The sequence below is a fragment of the Pangasianodon hypophthalmus genome, chromosome 9, assembly GCF_027358585.1.
Source record: "Pangasianodon hypophthalmus isolate fPanHyp1 chromosome 9, fPanHyp1.pri, whole genome shotgun sequence".
Classification (NCBI taxonomy): Eukaryota; Metazoa; Chordata; class Actinopteri; order Siluriformes; family Pangasiidae; genus Pangasianodon; species Pangasianodon hypophthalmus.
In genome coordinates, this window is record NC_069718.1 from 11452437 (window position 1) to 11469942 (window position 17506).

The following is a 17506-nucleotide window of genomic DNA, read 5'->3' on the forward strand; positions in this document are numbered from 1 at the left end:
TAATTTCTGAATGATGGGAAATTACCTACAATAATCACCCAGATTTTAGCCTTCTGTCATAATATTTTCAGATAGATGCCCATCACCTTGCAAGAAAAACATTGGCTCGTACCAAGTTGTTTTGCTTTTTGTTTGATTGACAGGCCTCGGCTGCATGGGATGTGTTCAGATTTTGATTTATTACAGGGTTGTTGCTGGTACAAAATCTGCCCCTGACTACCTTACTGTTTTCTTATTGGTAGGCCTCCACCACCACCAGTAGCAGTTCCTCGTGAGGCTTCATTCCACCTCCTGTTGCTCAAGTGATGCTGAGAAGAATCTGATCTACAAAAATGGAGCATCTAATTCCTGCCCAACTATTTTCTGATTTAGAACATGTGTCTCTACTTGGAGTCTTTCTAATTGCACCAGATGTACTTCCTCTTTGCTTTTCGTTTGCATTAATTCTTGAAATCTAACACAGCTGAATGGGAATTTTGTTATTTCTGGTTGTGACTGATGGATGTGCTTACCTAGTAAAGGATATTCCCACCCTCACTTTCACCCTTTTCAGAACAGTCAGTGTGTTTATTGCATTGGGCTCCATGCATGGATCTGCATGGCTATACAGACGTTTGTTCACTTTATATGAACTTTTTGGACTTTTCACTGTTTGACACTTCAAAACATTCAAGTGAGCTTGGGGGAAGCCTAAAATGCACATAAAATGAAGAACAACACAAAGAAGCACAAAGAAATGTGGATAAGGTCATAGGACCCTAAAATTGTGCAAGTGGTGATAACCTTGTAATGGACTTCTTCACCTTTTTTCTAATGGATGTCCAATCTTTTTTGTGTTTAATGGATCCGTATCTAGGAAGGTAATATGACCAAAGGGAAAACTGAGAAACACCACCACAACAATTGTCAATTAAAACCATTACAGTATAAATGGGAAATGAACTCTTTGTGCTGTTTACTCTGTGTGTTATACGATAGATGTATTGTTGTTTTTGCTGATTTTAACCTATGACAAAAAAATCACAATAAATTACACAAATCTATTTTACACACACATTTATATAATTTGTATTGCATCACCAAAAAATATATATTCATTCATCAGAAATGAGTTATTAGTCACTTGCTTTCCAACTGAATTTTAACCCATTTATTAGCTTTTTTGCCCTTTGCTCATATAGTATCCCAGCTCAAGTGGACTCTTTTAGGTTAATGGTTTTCATTCTACATGAGTAAAACCTATAATATACACATGCACCTATATCAATTTCATATTGCATTTATTTTAGTCATAAATTTAGAACACGTTTAGTGTAAATAAACACATTAACACATATTAAACCGAATACAGTAGAAAGGCATATAGCTTGCATTGTTGTGACCATTCTGAATATGACCATTTAAACTATCTTCATACTATTCTATAGACTTTACTGCAATATTATAGTACTAAGTGAAAAAAGACAACTACAGCAAGGTTTTCATGTTTGATTTTATGGTGTTTGGTTTATACAAATTATTTTGTTTGCATTACAGTTTTGCTAAAAATCTATAGCTTTGTTATCCTATTGAAAGGTTTTGAGCTGTTTTAGTTGTTTGAAACTGATTCAATGTTATTTTGTGATTTATGACGTTAAAGGTTTTTTTTTTTTTTTTTTTTGGTAAAGTGTTACAGTGGTGGTGCATTATTTAACTGGCTGTGTGTTAATCTATAATATGTACTGCATCATTTTCCTACTCTGTAGTTGTTCTAAATTCTCAGAAATCGCTTATTATTTGTGAATAACAATCAGAAAATTCTTACTAAAATATATGCAGGGTTCTGATGACTTCCCCAGGCAGGACAAACACACCAAGGGGTTATAAGGCCAGTATATTACAAGACATACTAACATGTGCAATTCATAGATAGAAAGGCATGAGAGGGTTTCAGTATGAACTATCGAGAGAGAGAGATAGAGAGAGAGAGAGAGTGAGAGCGAATATGCACTCTTTCTTCAACTCTCTTCATTGCAGTGCTGTGTGTTGGCATCAGATCTCATTCATAAAAACACATGGCCTCTGTTCAACCCCAGCTGGTTCTGCCTAGGAGGAATTTCACCAGATTCTGTCTAACCTCCTAACCTTAGTCTTCAGCTTTATTACTGTGTGTACATCATAATAAACAGAAAATATCTGTGGTCTGTTAATTTTTATGAAAAGGTAGATATACAAAATAGTATTCATTGTGATGATGCATTGAATTAGTGATGCTTTTTTTAATTATTACAGCTAATATAATGCAAGCGCTACAGGTACATAGGAAATAACCTGTATAACCTGTGTGTAGTTTAAATCAGAACATGAGCATTTGATTTTGACAGCCTGGATTTCCATAGTATTGTGTATCTATAAAGTAAGTAACTGAAAGTAATGATAACGACACATCAGTACATCTGACAACATAAAAAGACAAGTGTTCTGTATTTCTGCTGCATGATACAATGCTGTGTTTTTTGTATGTGTATTTCCTGGGTGGGTGATTAAAATGATTAATCTATAAAAATCACAGTGAGCTGACTCACCAATGTTTACCTTCTTTTGATTACTTGTATTTTTATTATGCACATAAGTAATTGCACATTTAACTTGTAAGCTTGGTTTATATGAACATTTAGAGCTGTGCTACTAACTGTATTGCATAACTCTCTTTTCCTGTAATTGCAAAAGTGTAAATAAAATCCTTGAAAGGATGATGTTGTCTGTCTACATCAGCATGGATGTATGTATTAAACTTGAAGGAGGAATACCAGCATTTTCCTCTCTTTCTCTTATCTTGGCCTGATTTCACCCTCCCATCAGAGAGAGAGAGAGAGACTGCAGCAATGCTGTGAGCTGCAGCAGAAAGCACACGCGCACGCGCACACACACACACACACACACACACACACACTAACAGGGAAGCTTTCCCTTCTGATCATGGCCAACACCCTTTCTATCTTTCTCTCTTACCTCCACCCCACCCCTCTCTCCTCAAATAACCACAGCATGATGTTTTCAATTTTTCTAATGTCATTAGAGCCCCATCCCCCAATTGTCCTCCATACAGCAGTGACAAAGCCTAAATTGTGCTGACAGCTGGTTTCTAGGCAACAGCATCACACCTTAGTGATCGGATAAATGAAGATATTGAGGAGGAAAGGAAAAAAATGTCAAGTAAATCAACTGATTGATACCATGTTCAATCAAATTACACCTCGAATTATTTTTAAGAGATTTTTTTCTTGTTACAGCAGCTAAAAGGTAAAGGGAGTTGTAGCCTTTCTTCCTCTCCCCCCTCCCTAGTTTTAATGTTCAGCACCACAGACAGCGACCTTGCTCGCGGAAGAGCCGTTGCTATGGTAACAGGCTGCTGGCAGAGAGAGGGGTGAAGGGATGTGTGTGTGTGTGTGTGAGTGTGTATATGTGTGTTACGTGAAGGAGAATTGGCTGAGATGCCCTCTTGCGTTGGTGCGCTGTAAGTGTCTGCACCGCCATTTTGCCAAGCAGAAGCAGCATGACGTAATGCGTGCAGCACGGGTGGAGCAAATACTGTCACGTGGGTTGAGACAGTCTACCACATGGTGTCACTGCGCACAAGACAAAAAGATGCTTAAAGAGCTGATTTGCCTATGACGTGAGAATGGTAGCAAAAAAAAAAAATCCATCGATAAATAAATAAATAAATAAATAAATAAATAAATAATTTATTTATAATAATATAATTATTTTATTTATTTAAATAAATAAATAATTTATTTATTTATAAATTATTTAAAAATTATACATTAATTATAAAGTATAAATTAATTAATATTTATTTATTAATAAAGAAAATAAAGTTATAAATTATTTATTTATTTATTTATTTATTTATTTATTTATTTATAATGTTATTTTATTAATATTTTAACTGGTTGCATTAATTTAGAAAAGCTTCATAAAAACTTAAAACAAACAAAAATAAACAAATAAAACAACAACAATGATGATAACGGTTATAATAATAATAATAATAATAACAATAATAATAATAATAATAATAATAATAATTATTATTATTATTATTATTATTATTATTATTATTATTATTATTATTATTATTATTATTATTTGTATAAATTGTTACCAAATATTTTACATAAATATTACACTTTTTTAATATATGACTTCAGTGAGACTGCACTTATACACCAAGACGCATTGTGGCGCTATAAGTGGATACATACTTAATAATGGACCTTGTAGCCGCCATATCACCACAACAAGAGGATATAACAAAGCGAAGAGAGCGTGCACGGTGGACATCCATCTTCACCCACCAACAGTAGTTGTAGCAATTTAGGAAAACATTTTTTTTTTTAACTCAGCGGCTCACCGACATTTTTCACAATATGGGGCTTGAATTTTTAAGGACAAACTGGATATACGAACGTTTTGTCCTCCATTATGTGTGTCTACTGCTTCTTTCCGACGTCGTCTCAACCCACATACGTTATTCTTTCCAAGAGGAATCAAAGATTGGGACCATTTTAGGAAATTTAGCCAAAGATTTGGGCATGGACTCGTCGGCTCTGACAGGAAGGAATCTGCGAATTGTGACTGGGTCAAAGCAGGAGCTTTTTCAGGTAAATCAAAAAGAAGGCTCATTGTTAGTTAATCGTAGGATCGACAGAGAGGAGCTGTGCGCTACCAGTAACCCGTGTCTCATCAATATTAAAGCGGTGATTGAGAATCCTCTGGAAATGCATCAAATAACAGTTGAAATCGTAGATGTGAATGATAATGCACCTACATTTATAGATAATGTTTACAATTTGGAGACACTTGAAAGTGCAGTGACTGGAACACGGTATCAGTTGGAAGGTGCACACGACCCAGATATCGGCTCTAATGCCTTGCAAACTTATAAACTAACGCAGAACCAGTTTTTCCGTTTAGAAACAGACGACTTTGGGGATGGAGGAAAAGTTCCCGTTCTCGTTCTACAAAGAATTCTGGACCGGGAAAATAGCGCAAGGCATACGTTAATACTCACTGCGGTAGATGGGGGAAAGCCACAAAAAACAGGCACTCTGACTATTGATGTTGTTGTGTCAGACGTCAATGATAACGCACCTAATTGTGGTAAACAAAAATATACGGTAACAGTGAAAGAAGACGCTCCCGATGGAACGTTTTTGCTACAGATTAACGCGACGGATTCGGATGAAGGAGAAAATGGGGAAATTGAATACTCATTACGGAGTAAGTTTAGAAATGGCGCGTCTGACCTCTTTGATTTACACAGCAAAACAGGAGAATTACGGATTAAAGATGGTCTTAATTTTGAGGAAAATCAAGTCTACGAGCTAAAAATTCTGGCCGCCGATAAAGGAGCAGTCTCACTGTCCACGCAATGTAACGTGCTTGTGAAAGTGGAGGATGTGAATGATAACCCACCGGAAATAGACGTCACCTCCTTATCTGACCGAATTTCCGAAGACGCGCGTCCTGGTACCGTAGTTGCTTTGATGGGAGTGACAGACTTGGATTCAGGTGTTAATGGACAGGTAGTGTGCACTTTACCAGAGAACATACCATTTGAACTTAAGCAGTCATCAGATTCTAATTTTTATTCCTTGGTTACTAAAGGGAACTTAGATAAAGAGTTAAAGTCGTTTTATGATATTGCTATAACAGCAAAGGATTTGGGAACTCCACCTCAATCATCAACAAAGATAATTCAAGTTGAAGTGATGGATGTCAATGACAACAGCCCTGCGTTCATCCAAAGCCCGTACACCTTCTATGTACCCGAAAACAATAAAGCAGGCATGTCTGTTTTCTCGGTGAGCGCAGCTGATGTAGATGAGGGTGAAAACTCGAGAGTCTCTTACTCAGTAGATCACGTGAACTCAGACCAAAGTGTGGCATCATTCATTAATATTAATGAGGATAGTGGTGCAGTTTTTGCGCTCAAAAGTTTTGACTTTGAGTCACAGAAAACGTTCCAGTTCCACGTGCTCGCTACAGATTGTGGAAGTCCGTCACTAAGCAGCAACGTGACAGTGAACGTGTTCATTCTGGATCAGAACGACAACGTTCCAGTGATCTTATATCCAGTCAGCGCTAACGGTTCTGCTGAAGGTGTGGAGGAGATTCCCCGCAATGTCAACGCAGGACATTTGGTGACTAAAGTGAGAGCCTATGACGCGGATATAGGATACAACGGCTGGTTATTATTTTCAGTGCAGGAAGTGAGTGACCACAGTCTGTTTGGTTTGGACCGCTATACAGGACAGATAAGGACCCTTCGCTCCTTCACAGAAACAGATGAGGCTGAACATAAACTGGTCATACTGGTCAAAGACAATGGCAACGTTTCACTTTCAGCAACAGCGACTGTGATCATTAAACTTGTTGAACCCAAAGAGGCTTTTGCAGCTTCTGATGTTAAAAACACAGTAAAAGAAGAGGAAGAAAACAAAGTTACATTTTATTTGATCATTACCTTGGGTTCGGTTTCATTTCTTTTCATCATCAGTATTATTGTGTTGATTGTAATGCAGTGCTCCAAATCTCCAGACTTTTCCTCCAAGTATTTGCAAGATACAAATTACGACGGGACTCTGTGTCACAGCATCCAGTACAGATCCGGAGATAAACGCTACATGTTAGTTGGACCCAGAACGAGCATCGGTTCTACTCTAGTTCCTGGAAGTAATGGGAATACTCTAGTGATACAAGATCGCAGGAGGAGAACTTCTGATGAGGTAAGAGCTAGCTGAACTTTGTCATGCTTTTTCACTTTTGCCTATTTCTTCTAAACTTCTAAAACGTTAAGAAAGGTTTCCAATTAGTTAAAATTTTTATATATTGTATATTTTCTGTCAAAAAGAAGACTTATGTCATAAAGATTTTTGAGATATAGATTTGAGAGTTCAACTACGCGGACTTCGGTCAATTGTGGTGCTGTCCATGGTGCTGAATTTATTTGCGAAAGAGTCTGGCGAATATGTCACTTGATGCAATCATCATACAAGTTAGCTTGATAAATTAATTACAACTGGGTTTTAGATAACAATTTATTATTATTATTATTATTATTATTATTATTATTATTATTATTATTATTATTATTGTTGTTGTTGTTGTTGTTGTTGTTGTCGTTGTTTCTCTAGGTATTGCTCCTATGGGTTGTCCTTCAAGCCCTGTCTTAAACTTCGTTAAATTATGTAATGTCTTATTCCTTTATCACCCTATTTGGTTGATTCACATCCATGCTGAAAAAATGTGCTCCTGGTGGCCTGTAACGGTAGTTTAGTGTTGCGTTCCTTATATTTCCTGATAATCTTATTTGATTCCCATGGTAGATATCTACCCTCAAAAAAGCCCCTGTTGGGTTCTGGAAGTAAAAGTAAAAGTTACAAGAAGGAAATAAAGTTATATAGATTTTAAAACAGAAAACCTCTTCCTAAAACATTTTCTTTCTACAATATATAGTGCGCAAATAAAATAAAATTGCGGGCGTGATTGTGCTCCACATGGCGTCAGTATTACACCAACATAGTATTAAGCCCTACCCTTTTTTTCTGCTGTTTTCCAGGCTGGAAAGTGTGTGTGACGGGTGTGTGGAGCAGAGCGATTTCTTTATTGGGTTTATGTTTGATCCTGTTTCATTGTTACATCTGTGTGATATATTTGTTATAACCTTTAACCGACCACGATTCATGAAAATTATTGACAGTTTGTTCTCGATTAATTTGAATATTTCCGTCCGCGATGGACGACGGAGGACAAAGGCGAAAATGGGAGTACTGCTGGATTGCGCTGTGTTTCTCTTTGCTATTGTGCTTCGTGGAGCGGGTTTCAGGTCAGATAAGGTACTCTGTTCCGGAGGAGGTTAAAGAAGGAACAGTTGTGGGAAACATTGCTAAGGATTTGGGTTTTAATGTTGGTACTTTGGTGGACAGACAATTGCGTATCGTTTCTGGATCTAAGGACGCGCTTTTCAAGGTAAACCAGGACAATGGAATCTTGTACGTTCAAAAGAAAATCGACAGAGAGAAAATATGTGACGGTAATGATGTGTGCTTGATAAACATAAAAATTGCTGTAGAGAATCCTCTTCAAATTCATTACGTTGGAATTGAAATAGTTGACATAAACGACCATGCTCCCAGTTTTGCGGATAAACACTTAAATTTAGAGGTAGCAGAAAATAAAGCTCCAGGTGCACGACTTGATTTGCAACCAGCACGAGATCCAGATATTGGTGCTAATTCAATTCGCACTTACAAATTAAGTCAAAATGAACATTTTACTTTGGAAATAAGAGATGGTGATGAGGATAAAATTCCGTCGCTTGTGTTACAAAAATATTTGGATCGGGAAAGTTCCCCTGAACATGAATTACTTTTAACGGCTCTAGACGGTGGAAATCCACCAAAATCCGGGAATCTTAACATAACTATAACTGTCCTTGATACAAATGACAATCAGCCCGTTTGCAGCCAAGACGTGTACTCGTTATCTTTACCTGAAGACGTCTCTGTTGGAAAAATTGTAATGAGAGTGAATGCTACTGACCCGGATGAAAGCAGCAATGGAGAAATAGAGTATTCGTGGGGTAGAAATACAAAAAGTAAAATTCAAGATATTTTTCAAGTAGACCGCATTACTGGAGAAATTAAAGTCAAAAAGGAAATCGATTTTGAGGACATTCAGACCTATAGATTAAACGTACAGGCCTCTGATAAAGGACAGCCTCCGCTCTCTGTCGACTGCAGAGTTATCATCAAAATAGTAGACGTGAACGATAATAAACCTGAAATAGAAATAACCTCAATACTAAACACTGTTCCAGAGGACTCAAAACCAGGAACTGTTATTTCTCTGATTAGTGTTACAGACAAAGACTCTGGAATTAATGGCAAAGTCATTTGTAGCATCTCAGGTGGTTTGCCATTTGAGCTAAAGCCATCTGTTGAAGATAACGTATATTCATTAATTACAAGTAAACGCTTAGACAGAGAGCTCATATCCCACTATGATATTGTCTTAACGGCTAAAGACATGGGCCAACCTGCTTTGTCCTCTTTTAAATCTCTAAATTTGCAGGTATCAGACATAAATGATAACCTTCCAGAATTTCCTCAAAATCCACTTGAGCTTTACTTAACAGAAAACAATGTTCCAGGCTCTTCCATATTCTCGGTGAGCGCAACTGACAAAGACCTGAACGAAAACGCGGAAATCACATATCAAATTATGAAAGGTGAAGCGAGGTCTAATGACATGTGGTCAGTTTTGAATATTAATACAGAAACAGGTGTTATACATGCACTTAAGAGCTTTGACTTTGAAACAACAAAGACGTTCCAGTTCCACGTGCTCGCTACAGATTGTGGAAGTCCGTCTCTAAGCAGCAACGTGACAGTGAACGTGTTCATTCTGGATCAGAACGACAACGTTCCAGTGATCTTATATCCAGTCAGCGCTAACGGTTCTGCTAAAGGTGTGGAGGAGATTCCCCGCAATGTCAATGCAGGACATTTGGTGACTAAAGTGAGAGCCTATGACGCGGATATAGGATACAACGGCTGGTTATTATTTTCAGTGCAGGAAGTGAGTGACCACAGTCTGTTTGGTTTGGACCGCTATACAGGACAGATAAGGACCCTTCGCTCCTTCACAGAAACAGATGAGGCTGAACATAAACTGGTCATACTGGTCAAAGACAATGGCAACGTGTCACTTTCAGCAACAGCGACTGTGATTATTAAACTTGTTGAACCCAAAGAGGCTTTTGCAGCTTCTGATGTTAAAAACACTGTAAAAGAAGAGGAAGAAAACAAAGTTACATTTTATTTGATCATTACCTTGGGTTCGGTTTCATTTCTTTTCATCATCAGTATTATTGTGTTGATTGTAATGCAGTGCTCCAAATCTCCAGACTTTTCCTCCAAGTATTTACAAGATACAAATTACGACGGGACTCTGTGTCACAGCATCCAGTACAGATCCGGAGATAAACGCTACATGTTAGTTGGACCCAGAACGAGCATCGGTTCTACTCTAGTTCCAGGAAGTAATGCGAATACTCTAGTGATACCAGATCGCAGGAGGAGAACTTCTGGTGAGGTAAGCGGCACTCGCTTTGATAACTGCTACATTTTTACGCATAGTATACCATACACTTCCTTATCTAGATACAAACAACACTTATATTGCTGAAATGCAAAACGCTATGCTATCTTCAAGAATATGATTATTCTTCCCGAGCTTTTCACAGTGTGACACTTATGGGGTACTGTTATACTCCCCTTGCCTTGTAGAGATACAAAGATACTGAGTTGAGCGGTTTGGGTAATTTTGCTTAGTTACTTCACATTATGCTCACCAGATCTTTGGATAGACAACGCAGCATAACGGCTGGTTGCCAGTACAACCGCAGGATTGGTTGTATTCTTCCATTAGAATGTGTCAGCCTAGCATTTACACCAGTTTTGCTGCTAATATTATTGTTAATATTGTCACTGAAACACAAAGCCCTTAAAGAATTCTCAAGTGACGAAGCAAACAGCGCACTTAATTTATCCTTTGTGTTTCGGATTTACCGCGCGTAATGGGTTGGTTCAAATATAATATTGTGGGGGTTGCATATTTACTAGTTTGATGTTTGTTGCAATCTCAGTCTTTTTTCATCTAGTGTAAAGTACCCACCCGGCAAATGTGTGCTGTTAAAAAAGCCTACTAATAGCTACCAGTTTACTTTAATTGTCGACAGAGCTTGTAATTGAAAATTCGTTGTTGTTGTTGTTACTGTTGTTGTTCTGGTTGTTTGTCATAGCTTATGAAATATTTGTTGAACGTGTTAAAGCGTAGCAAGCAGTAGTTGAGGTTTTTTTTCAATCATATATATTAGCAGACAATGAAATTTGTTCTCATAGAACAGGCCTCAAGGTGTCAGTACTACACCACAATCCTTTCCAAATGTCAGGCCCTGCCCATCCACTGTTTTCTCATGCAAAGCGTTTGGAGGACTGCAGAGAGCACGACGATAAACTGACTAATATCAAAAACACCTTACTAGAATGTGGAAAAGAAATTCCTTCCTATTCTAGCATTTCGAAGAAAATGCTCATGACGTGATTTTATCTTCGGCGATTTGCTTGGTCTTTAAAGGTGATTGTTCGTGATGGATAACAACAGACAAAGGCGCAGATGGGATTGCGCGTGGATTGTTCTCCGAGTTTCTTTGCTAATGTGCCTTGGGAACAGGATTACGGCCCAGATAAGGTACTCTATTCCGGAAGAATTGAAAGAAGGCTCTATTGTAGGGAATATCGCTAAGGATTTAGGTTTTGATATTAGTACGTTGGTGGACAGACGGCTTCGTATTGTGTCCGGATCTGACAGTGCTCTTTTCCACCTAAACAAGAACAATGGCGTTTTGTACACCGAGAAGAAAATCGACAGAGAGGAAATATGTTCTGGAAATAACCCTTGCGTGATAAATTTGAAAATAGTAGTTGAAGACCCACTTGAGATTCATTACATAGGTGTGGAAGTTACAGATGTAAATGACCACTCTCCTATGTTTACGGAAAAAGAGAAACGTCTTGAAATAGCGGAATCAGCTGTTCAAAATACCCGTTTTCAGTTACAAGCTGCTCGTGACCCTGACATTGGAGAGAACTCCGTTCGATTATACAAATTAAGCCAAAACCAGCATTTTGATGTGGAAATTAGGGACAGGGGAGAAGACAAGCTTCCATTTCTGGTCTTACAGAAGCCACTCGATCGGGAAAGCAGAGCTGAGCATAATTTAATCTTAACTGCATTTGATGGAGGAAGCCCACATAGGTCAGGTACACTCAATATAACCATTATTGTCCTTGATGTTAATGACAATCTTCCTATATTTAGTCAAGACGTGTATACGGCAGAGCTGAAAGAAAACAAACCGATTGGAACTTTGGTGTTGAAATTACAGGCAATTGATAATGATGACGGTGTAAATGGGGAAGTGTCTTTTAGTTTCGGGGGAGACAAAGACCAAAACGCGTTTGATATTTTCGTTTTAGATAAAATAACAGGTGAAATTCGAGTAAAGGGCGAAGTAGATTTTGAAAAGACTAACATTTACAAGCTAGATATTCAAGCCTCAGACGGCGGGCAGCCTCCTTTGACCACTGATTGCAGAGTTATCATAAAGATACTAGATGAAAATGACAATCAGCCATGCATAGAGATAACTTCATTGTCCAACATAGTTCCTGAGGATACCAGACCTGGAACTGTAATATCGCTAATTAGTTTTAGTGACAGAGACACTGGTGTAAATGGAAAGGTCAAGTGCGCTATATCAGAAATTGTACCATTTGAATTAAAACCATCAATTCAGGAGAACATGTACTCATTAGTGATTAAAGAACAACTGGACAGAGAGCTAGTTTCATATTATGACATAACAATTACAGCCACAGACCTAGGGCAGCCTCCGTTATTCACCACTAAAACACTGAGCGTGCAAATTTCAGATGTGAATGATAACAAGCCAGTATTTACCCAAAACCCTGTTGAACTGTATATATTTGAAAATAATTTTCCAGGCGCTTCTATATTCTGTATCAGCGCATTTGATAGTGATGTAAATGAAAACGCTTTAATTTCTTATAATATTCTCAGAGGGGTGGATAAACTCAACGACATAGCATCGTTCCTCAACATCCATTCTGAAACAGGAGTTATACATGCGCTTAAAAGTTTTGACTTTGAGACAGTAAAGACGTTCCAGTTCCACGTGCTCGCTACAGATTCTGGAAGTCCGTCACTAAGCAGCAACGTGACAGTGAACGTGTTCATTCTGGATCAGAACGACAACGTTCCAGTGATCTTATATCCAGTCAGCGCTAACGGTTCTGCTGAAGGTGTGGAGGAGATTCCCCGCAATGTCAACGCAGGACATTTGGTGACTAAAGTGAGAGCCTATGACGCAGATATAGGATACAACGGCTGGTTATTGTTTTCAGTGCAGGAAGTGAGTGACCACAGTCTGTTTGGTTTGGACCGCTATACAGGACAGATAAGGACCCTTCGCTCCTTCACAGAAACAGATGAGGCTGAACATAAACTGGTCATACTGGTCAAAGATAATGGAAACGTTTCACTTTCAGCAACAGCGACTGTGATCATTAAACTTGTTGAACCCAAAGAGGCCTTTGCAGCTTCTGATGTTAAAAACGCAGTAAAAGAAGAGGAAGAAAACAACGTTACATTTTATTTGATCATTACCTTGGGTTCGGTTTCATTTCTTTTCATCATCAGTATCATTGTGCTGATTGTAATGCAGTGCTCCAAATCTCCAGACTTTTCCTCCAAGTATTTACAAGATACAAATTACGACGGGACTCTGTGTCACAGCATCCAGTACAGATCCGGAGATAAACGCTACATGTTAGTTGGACCCAGAACGAGCATCGGTTCTACTCTAGTTTCTGGAAGTAATGGGAATACTCTAGTGATACAAGATCACAGGAGGAGAACTTCTGATGAGGTAAGACAGAAACGTTATATGTAATACGTTTGTTGTCGAATTTTACTGAGATTCCTCCACAACCGGCCATACATACATATTGTATATTAATGTATGTTATCTTTCTGGTAGAGATGGTAGAGAGCGCTCCATGGTGCTAAAATGAAACGACTACTTATTAGCGGTTGTAAAATTCTTCTATACTTATTCTTACGAAACAAAAGAAAATTCCATGTAGTTACTTAAATATTTCTTGTGGACGAGTAAGATTTCTTTAAATTACATAGATTCAGCTTTGTGAATTTTTATCCTGAACTTAACTATTTAATGCGCTTGGAAAATGTCACAATCTTTTACCTACAGGGCCTGTCATAATATACCTCCTGCTAATATATAACAACAGCAACAACAACAACAACAACAACAATAATAATAATAATAATAATAATAATAGCTGTGTCTTTGTATTATGTGCTATTAAGTTTCAGCTTACTAGTTACAAAACGTGGGTCTGTTTATATTCGTTTCAAAGGTTTTCTTTTTGCTGGTGAACCTGCTTACATGATGGCTAAAAAGACACTAGTGTTGTGTTTTCAGGGATTATAATTTTTTAGTGAGGAGCTTTCAAAGAAGGGTAAAAAAGAACATTGCGCTCTTGCCTTAAGTAGACCTCAAGGTGTCACTGATGCATAAGAAACTTAATGGAGTACAGGCCTTGCTGGATTGCTTTGCGTCAGGCAGTAGCAGGTCAACGTAAACGTGCTGACTGTTGTATGATTAGGAGGATGGCGATTATCTCGGACGACGGCAGTTTTATAAAATGAAGAGACAACAGATCCTCAGATTCAGTGCTTGAGAATAGACCATTAACTAAAAAAAGAAAACTACATTCATTTGGATTTGTTTGTCTTGAATTGTCATCTTTAGCGATGGAAGGTGGAAGACAAAGGCGCAAACGGCAGACATACTGGATCTCGCTGTGCTTTTCTTTGCTGATGTGCTTCACAGAAGGAGTGTCTGCCCAGATACGGTACTCTACTCCCGAGGAGATGAAACCAGGATCTGTTGTGGGAAATATTGCTAAAGATTTGGGTTTTGATGTAAGTACTTTGTTAGACAGGCGACTCCGTTTGGTTTCTGGTTCTAATGACGCCCTTTTTGAATTAAATCCGAACAATGGGGTTTTGTCCATTCATGAGAAAATAGACAGAGAGGAGATATGTGATGGCACCAGTGCATGTTCGATTAATCTAAAACTCATTGTGGAGAAGCCCCTAGAAATTCATTACGTGGAAGTCGAAGTTACTGACGTAAACGATCATTCGCCGAGTTTTACTGATAACGAACAGCTTATTGAAATATCTGAATCCACTGTGCCCGGTGAGGAGTTTCAGTTGCAGCCTGCACGCGACCCCGATTCTGGCATAAATACAGTTCGCTTTTATAAATTAAGCCAAAGTGAACATTTCGAACTTGTGCTTCGTGAAAATGGAGGAGAAGGACAAATACCAATTTTAAAATTACGCAAGTCGTTGGACAGGGAGCAACAAAAAAGACATAATTTGACGCTGACCGCCATGGACGGCGGAACCCCAACACGATCGGGGAGCATCAACATTTCAGTGATAGTTTTAGATGAAAATGATAACAGACCAAAATTCAGCCAGGAACTTTATTCTGTTACAATAGAAGAAAATGCTCAAGTGGGTGCTCTTGTTTTCAAAGTCAATGCTACTGATTTAGACGAAGGCTCAAATGGAAACATAACATTTTCTTTTGTGAAAAACCTTGACAAAAAGGTGTACAATACTTTTGAATTAGACAGAAATACAGGCGAAGTTACCGTAAAGGGCGACGTAGACTTCGAGACTGCTGATACCTTTAGGGCTATTATTACGGCCTCAGATAAAGGACAACCACCTAAGACAAGTAACTGTAGAGTTATGATAAAAGTAGCTGATATAAATGACAACAAACCTGAGATAGATATTACGTCTCTGTCTGACGTGGTCCCCGAAAATTCAAAAATAGGAACTGTAATTTCTATCATCAGTGTAACTGACAAAGACTCTGGGGTCAATGGAAAGGTCGTTTGTAGCACATTAGACAACGTACCTTTCGAGCTGAAGCCGTCATTTAAAGAAAATATGTATTCGTTAGTGATCAGTGCACGATTAGATCGAGAGCTTATATCACATTACGAAATAACAGTAAGAGCTACAGATTTGGGACAGCCGCCCCTATCTTCAATTAAAACATTAAGAGTCCAAATATCAGATGTAAATGACAACAGCCCAGAATTTCCTCAGAACCCTCTTGAGTTATACTTACTTGAGAACAACTCCCCTGGTGCATCCATATTTTCTGTTAGCGCTTCGGACAAAGACGAGCATGAAAATGCTGCGATCACTTACCAAATTATTAAAGGAGGAGAACAAAATATTGCGTCTTTCCTCAATATAAATTCTGAAACAGGAGTTATTCATGCGCTAAAGAGTTTTGATTATGAAGCAGCCAAAACTTTCCAGTTCCACGTGCTCGCTACAGATTCTGGAAGTCCGTCTCTAAGCAGCAACGTGACAGTGAACGTGTTCATTCTGGATCAGAACGACAACGTTCCAGTGATCTTATATCCAGTCAGCGCTAACGGTTCTGCTGAAGGTGTGGAGGAGATTCCCCGCAATGCCAACGCAGGACATTTGGTGACTAAAGTGAGAGCCTATGACGCGGATATAGGATACAACGGCTGGTTATTATTTTCAGTGCAGGAAGTGAGTGACCACAGTCTGTTTGGTTTGGACCGCTATACAGGACAGATAAGGACCCTTCGCTCCTTCACAGAAACAGATGAGGCTGAACATAAACTGGTCATACTGGTCAAAGACAATGGCAACGTGTCACTTTCAGCAACAGCGACTGTGATCATTAAACTTGTTGAACCCAAAGAGGCTTTTGCTGCGTCCGATGTTAAAAACACTGTAAAAGAAGAGGAAGAAAATAACGTTACATTTTATTTGATCATTACCTTGGGTTCGGTTTCATTTCTTTTTATCTTTAGTATCATCGTGTTGATTGTAATGCAGTGCTCCAAATCTCCAGACTATTCCTCCAAGTATTTACAAGATATAAATTACGACGGGACTCTGTGTCACAGCATCCAGTACAGATCCGGAGATAAACGCTACATGTTAGTTGGACCCAGAACGAGTATCGGTTCTACTCTAGTTCCTGGCAGTAATGCAAATACTCTAGTGATACCAGATCGCAGGAGGAGAACTTCTGGTGAGGTAAGAATCGAATTAAAATTTAATTAAAAAAAAAATCAATTGTATAATATTCTATTTCATAAATTACGCAGCATATAAGCTTCCTAAAGGATATAATACTGGATTGTTTGGCCATACTTTTACACCTGTTTTCATTGCACATTGCATTGTGTTCTTTGTCAGACGGTATTATTTTCGTGTGTTGAACGGGTGTAGTAGATTGAATTCCCTTTTTAGGAGTTTGTTAGATTGTGGGGTTGTTCTATATGGTGCCTTGCTGAAACAGTTGGTAATTATTGTTAAAATCCAATTAGGAAAAAAAAGCATTATGGAAAACAAACTTTTTCATTACTTTACCAAAAAATGATTGTACCATGTACTATTTCATTACATGTTACATTATGGATGAGGTAACGATCTGGGTCGTGGTTATGAAAGAATGTTTTGTTTCATAACTGTAATATTCCTTCAGCTATAGGTGGATATAACACACAACGCCTCTTTCTGTTTAAAAATTACATATGTAGCAGGAATAACTGCAAACCACAGATCTTTAGCCAATACTTAAATACATGTATTGTTGCGAGATTTAAAAAGTCAAGTTTTATAATAGATTATTTGTTTGTTATTGAGTTCTGATGACACGCAAATGATAAGTATCGTTTCAACTATAACTCAAGCTTAAAATCTTTGATAAAAT

General features: G+C 38.1%; 5 protein-coding genes across 13 annotated transcripts in view; all 5 read left to right on the forward strand.

The window, feature by feature from the left end:
• LOC113529865 (protocadherin alpha-C2) overlaps window positions 1–2732 on the forward strand; it is a 37232-nt gene extending 34500 nt beyond the window's left edge. For all 9 annotated transcript variants that reach the window (XR_008302266.1, XM_053236755.1, XM_053236753.1 and 6 more), the window contains one exon: window positions 243–2732. Coding sequence is in view for 2 of the 9 variants with exons in the window: in XM_053236752.1 (XP_053092727.1) it covers window positions 243–275 (33 nt within the window). In the remaining 7 variants the exon portion in view is untranslated. The remainder of the gene's footprint in view (window positions 1–242) is intronic.
• Window positions 2733–4261: 1529 nt separating this feature from the next.
• Window positions 4262–6932, forward strand: LOC117598041 (protocadherin gamma-A11-like). Its single transcript, XM_034307410.2, has one exon. The coding sequence runs from the start codon at window positions 4413–4415 to the stop codon at window positions 6786–6788; it is 2376 nt and encodes a 791-aa protein (XP_034163301.2). The 5' UTR covers window positions 4262–4412; the 3' UTR covers window positions 6789–6932.
• A 130-nt stretch (window positions 6933–7062) lies between these two features.
• LOC113529867 (protocadherin gamma-A5-like) lies at window positions 7063–10239 on the forward strand. The gene has a single exon (XM_026919429.3). It carries the CDS (start codon window positions 7783–7785, stop codon window positions 10234–10236), a length of 2454 nt encoding a protein of 817 aa, XP_026775230.3. The 5' UTR covers window positions 7063–7782; the 3' UTR covers window positions 10237–10239.
• Window positions 10240–11190: 951 nt separating this feature from the next.
• On the forward strand, window positions 11191–13736 carry LOC128318925 (protocadherin alpha-8-like). Its single transcript, XM_053237118.1, has one exon. It carries the CDS (start codon window positions 11201–11203, stop codon window positions 13583–13585), a length of 2385 nt encoding a protein of 794 aa, XP_053093093.1. The 5' UTR covers window positions 11191–11200; the 3' UTR covers window positions 13586–13736.
• A 366-nt stretch (window positions 13737–14102) lies between these two features.
• Window positions 14103–17070, forward strand: LOC117598042 (protocadherin alpha-8-like). The gene has a single exon (XM_053237117.1). It carries the CDS (start codon window positions 14470–14472, stop codon window positions 16852–16854), a length of 2385 nt encoding a protein of 794 aa, XP_053093092.1. The 5' UTR covers window positions 14103–14469; the 3' UTR covers window positions 16855–17070.
• Window positions 17071–17506: the final 436 nt, after the last annotated feature.